Genomic DNA, 4,880 nt, shown 5'->3' with positions numbered 1-4,880 from the left:
ATACTTTTGTACTTTTCTATGGGCTTTTATTTTCAAGTCAGTATTAGTAATTTACATGGGGGTCTTCTCATAGTGAAACTTCAGTCATTTTCAACAAATCCTCTTACTGTCCTGTTAAAATCCAAAATTAAAATAGCTACTTCAAACATTAAAAAGATAAAATAAATACCTGATCAATGTGCCCTGAAGCAACAAATGCCATCGTTCATCTGGATCCCTGACTGTATGGACAAGATGGGATGCATGGAGTGGTAGACAGATCAAAAGCTTTGGAACCAGATCCATGTGGAGTTCACTTCCAGCTTTGCTATTTATAAGCAGTAACATTAGGCAAGTTGCTTAACCTCTCTGACCTCCCATTTTCTTAATTGTAAAATAAAGCTAATAATTGAGATACTCTATGTAAAACACACAGCAACGCCAAGTGTGTAGCAGGTGCCCCATCAAAGGTACCCGTCCTCAAGGTCTAGAAATGAACAACGTGGAGTGAGAAGTCTTCAGTTTGAATCCCAGCTCCCCTGGTTGATCATAGACATGCTCTTTTCTCTTTCTGTGCCTCTGCATGGCTGTCATGATGATTAGAAAAGAGAACCGACTCGATTGGTCGAGCCTGAGCCAACATGGCGGCGCCCGTTTAACCAAGTCCGTACCGTGAAGGCGACGGCGGCCGTGGGGCGGGTCCCTCGGGGGTCAGAAGCCAGCATGCTGAGGGCGGCGTGGAGGGCGCTGAGTTCGATTCGGACCCAGGCAGTGACCCAGGCCCCAGTCCTCGGGCTGCCGGGCGGAGGGTGCGCCAAGCTTCTCTCCGTCCAGCGGGACCTTCCCTCACGTCCTGGAGGTCTCATCCTCCGGGCCGCCCGCGGATATGCCACCCAGAAACCAGTCCAGCCCAGCCATGAAGATGACCCGCCCCCTTCTATGCTGCTCAAGGACTACCAGGACATCCCTGGAATTGAGAAGGTTGATGATGTTGTGAAAAAAATCTTATCTTTGGAAATGGCCAACCAGAAAGAGAAGCTAAAAATCAAGAAAGAGCAGCTGATGAACAAGGTCGTGGAAAACCCTAAGGACACCGGCTCCCTGGAGGCTCGAATCGTTGCCTTGACTGTCCAGATCCGCAGTTATGAAGAACACATGCAGAAACATCGAAAGGACGAAGCCCACAAGCGCTATCTGCTGATGAGCGTTGACCAGAGGAAAAAGATGCTCGAAAACCTCCGCAAGACCAACTATGCTGTCTTTGAGAAGACATGCAGGGAGCTGGGGATTGAGTACACCTTTCCCCCTCTGTACTCCCGAAAAGCCCACCGCCGCTGGGTGACCAAGAAGGCTCTGTGCATTCGGGTTTTCCAAGAGGCTCAAAAGCTGAAGAAGCAAAAAAGGGCCTTAAAAGCTGCAGCTGCAGCAGCCCGGAAACAAGGCCAGAAGAACCCAGAGAGCCCTTCCAAAACTGGACCGGAGGCAATCAGAGAAAACCAATAAATGTTAAAATTAAAAAAAAAAAAAAAAAAGAAAAGAAAAGAAAAGAGAACCATAATCCCAGGAACAAGGTAAGCAGTCAAATTGGAAATTTCCTATGTTTGAAAAATCTGTGCAAACACATTTAAGGAAAATGTGTAAACCAAAAAGGTAGAAACATGGTCCTTTCTTTATAATAGCAAAACAAAACTCCCAGAAGACAGAGAGGGACAGTAATCTGTGATTTTTAAAACTCAGTCATATGCGTGATCTTGAAAGTGTGCTAATTAATGATAATGACTGTTCCTTACTTTCACCCACTTTGCAGTTTACAAAGCGCTTTCACATGCATGCCCGTGCTCATAGATGCTCGCTGAACCGTTAAATGGAGGTGCCCGGCAGGCATCTGAGAACATCACAGTCAAAATACAGACCCTGCCAAATGAAGATGTTTGCCCTTGGCTGGGTCTTGAGGTAGGACATTTATGTATTTATTCTTCTAGGCTAGTTGCTCCGGTGTTCCCCAAGAGACACCTGACTCCATGCTTCCTTGGACTTTTCACGCTGTGTGCAAACATCATATAATTAATCTACTGATCTGCAGCCCCTCAACTCTCTCGAGCCATTGTGTAGAGACAAAGCTGTCAAGAAATGTTTGGGACTGCCTTCCATTCCGAAAGCTGCTATGGCTCAGCGCAGATTCTTATTGATTCCTGGAGTGTGGCCAGGAAGGCTGGCTTCCTGACCCAGCCACAGACAAGTCTGTAAACTCCACTTAATGATATATCAACTTGTTTCATTTACCTGATAGAAGGTTTTATTTGCCACTCTTAAGCTCTTACAGTTTATCCTGTTTGCTTTTCCTTTCTCTGCATAGCTTAGAAACCATTCAGGGATCTTTTGGGCATAAAATTCTATAGTGTTTCTAGGACTAAAACGGTCAAGTATATATCATTATTATTGTTCATAGTGTCACAGTTATATCTGTGACTTGTTTTTAGTCTCTTAGCATCGGAGTTCTCCAGGGCCATTTCTGAATCGTGTGGACATCGTTGAAATGCTAAGCCAAGGGCCATCTCAGATAACCTATTTTTTGTGGTTCAGATGAATATTGACTCTGGTTGTTGATCGTCATTAAATCTGCTTAGCAGGACTTTTCAGAAAGATCCTGTTATCTCAAGAGGAAGTCCTGACACCCTCAGTGGTCAGTTTTCAGCCACATAACCTCATTTGACTGTTATGTTTTAATCAGTACATGATTAAGTGGAATGAGTGAGAAGAATATTTGACTAGGCACTTGGAAACACGGATCCCACTTACACTCTTGCCACTTCAGAGATAAGAGCTCTTTGGTAAGTCACTTAATACCTCTGGAATTTGTTCCTGCATTTAAAAATGAATAAGGGGCTTCCCTGGTGGCACAGTGGTTGGGAATCCGCCTGCCAATGCAGGGGACATGGGTTCAAGCCCTGGTCCAGGAGGATCCTACATGCCACGGAGCAACTAAGCCCGTGCGCCACAACTACTGAAGCCCGCGTGCCTAGACCCCATGCTCTGCAACAAGAGAAGCCACCGCAATGAGAAGCCCGCGGACCGCAACAAAGAGTAGCCCCTACTTGCTGCAACTAGAGAAAGCCTGTGCACAGCAACCAAGACCCAACGCAACCAAATATAAAAACAAATAAGTAAGTAAATTTATTTAAAAAAATGAATAGGGAAATTTCTAGATGAATACTCATAGGTATAATATTATTGCTATTCCTATTGTAGGCTTATTTGCGTTAGTAATGTACAACAAACCAGTAAGCAAACATGTTCTGCCCCACTGCAGTAGGAATCCATTGAGGAAACAGACAAAGGAGACTGACAGCTGGAGATAAAATTGTTACTAGTATCACAAGGTTGAGGACATGGGGTGAGCTATCGCCAGAACCGGTGTTCCTATTATTACCCGCTTGACTAAAGCACCCTACACAGCTTGCCACTCACTGCAGGGGCAGAGCCTGTACTGTTCAGCCGCCCCACAGATTCCTCCTGCCCTCCTACTTCTTTCCCTCCAGACCCGCCTGCACGATCGCTTACGTTAACATGTAAGTCACTAGGAACAGGCGAAAGCGCTATCCACCCAAAGATGTATAATGTTAGTGTCACAGAAAGCGAGGGGGGAGGCAGCTAGAATTATTATTGTTCTCCACCCTCCCCTCCCCTCCCACCACTTTACAGATGGGGAAGCTGAAGCCCAGAGAGGACGGAGTGAATTATCTAAGCTCTGGTCTAGTTAAGAAGCAGCAAAACAGAGGGAGGTGGTTTCTGTTTACTTTGAACACAGAAATCTTTGTTGGAGGAAGTCCATCTACAGAGGACAAGGAGTAATAAAGATAAAAGCAGAGCTGCTCTGATTGAAGAGGGATGGGTGACCGAGAGCCACATGTTATGTGCCTCCCTCCCAGGGCAGGTCCTTGAGGAGGTCTTCCGAGTAGAGGGGGCTCCTTAGAGCAGTAGCATAGGTGACTATCACATTTCCAGTTGTACACTATATCTAATAATCTAATAATATCTAATAAGAGCTAACACTTTTTGAGTCCTTACTACATGCTAGGCACTGTTCTAGGTGTTTTATCTGTATTAACTTATTTAGTCCTCCCAACAATCCTAGCCTATAGATGCTCTTTTTATCCCCATTGTTGAAATGCTTTGACTGAGTCAAGGAAATGTTGACTATATTGCTGAGAGTCACACAGATAGAAAATAACAGCTCGAGCAGCCAGAACAGTACAACTCCCCAGCTCTCGTTCTTCCCCACATGCTTGGAGTCTATACGCTGCTGGGTACTGTTGCCTGCTTTACAGTATGGAATTTCATTTGAATTCTCACCATAACCTCACAATGAAGGTCTCTTTTCCCAGTGAGTAGAAAAGGGGTCTGACTTGCAGAAAGGTTAAGGAACTGACCAAGACTCAAACTCTGTTAGAAATGGGAGAATGGGATTTGCAGGTAGGCTGTTTGTGTACCTGTGCTACTATCTGAGTTTACATCTTGAACCCTGTGGGACAGTATCAACAGTCTGAGAGTAAGGGAGACCTGAGCTTAAGTCTTGGCTTTATCTTTTGGTCACTAAATGATCTCAGCTAAGGCACCCTGTTGGAGTGCCAGCTTCCTAATTTGTAAAAAATTGGCCTTTATCCTGAAATGCCACTCCTCACTGGAAGGAGTAGAGCCTGGAAACTGAGGAGACCAAGGACGTACCTCAGATTCGCCACTCACTGCTTGCCATCAGGTGGCCTCCAGGAAGGTAGTCAACTTTTCAAATGTCAGTTTTCTTTGTCTACAAAAATAGGCATTAGAAGTGTTGGGAAACAATTCTTGAATCTTTCAGCTTTCTACACATCCAGGTACTAATGGCCAAATTATTTCAGACTGTC

The 4,880-nt window shown here is 45.0% G+C and overlaps 1 protein-coding gene across 1 annotated transcript; it reads left to right on the top strand.

The window, feature by feature from the left end:
- The first annotated feature begins 621 nt into the window (after positions 1 to 621).
- Positions 622 to 1,500, top strand: LOC133105262 (small ribosomal subunit protein uS15m-like). The gene has a single exon (XM_061211242.1). It carries the CDS (start codon positions 703 to 705, stop codon positions 1,480 to 1,482), a length of 780 nt encoding a protein of 259 aa, XP_061067225.1. The 5' UTR covers positions 622 to 702; the 3' UTR covers positions 1,483 to 1,500.
- The last annotated feature ends 3,380 nt before the right edge of the window (positions 1,501 to 4,880 follow it).

The sequence above is a fragment of the Eubalaena glacialis genome, chromosome 14, assembly GCF_028564815.1.
Source record: "Eubalaena glacialis isolate mEubGla1 chromosome 14, mEubGla1.1.hap2.+ XY, whole genome shotgun sequence".
Taxonomy (NCBI): Eukaryota; Metazoa; Chordata; class Mammalia; order Artiodactyla; family Balaenidae; genus Eubalaena; species Eubalaena glacialis.
The sequence above is the reverse complement of the archived record's forward strand: the minus strand, read 5'-3'. Positions and strand labels throughout refer to the sequence as shown.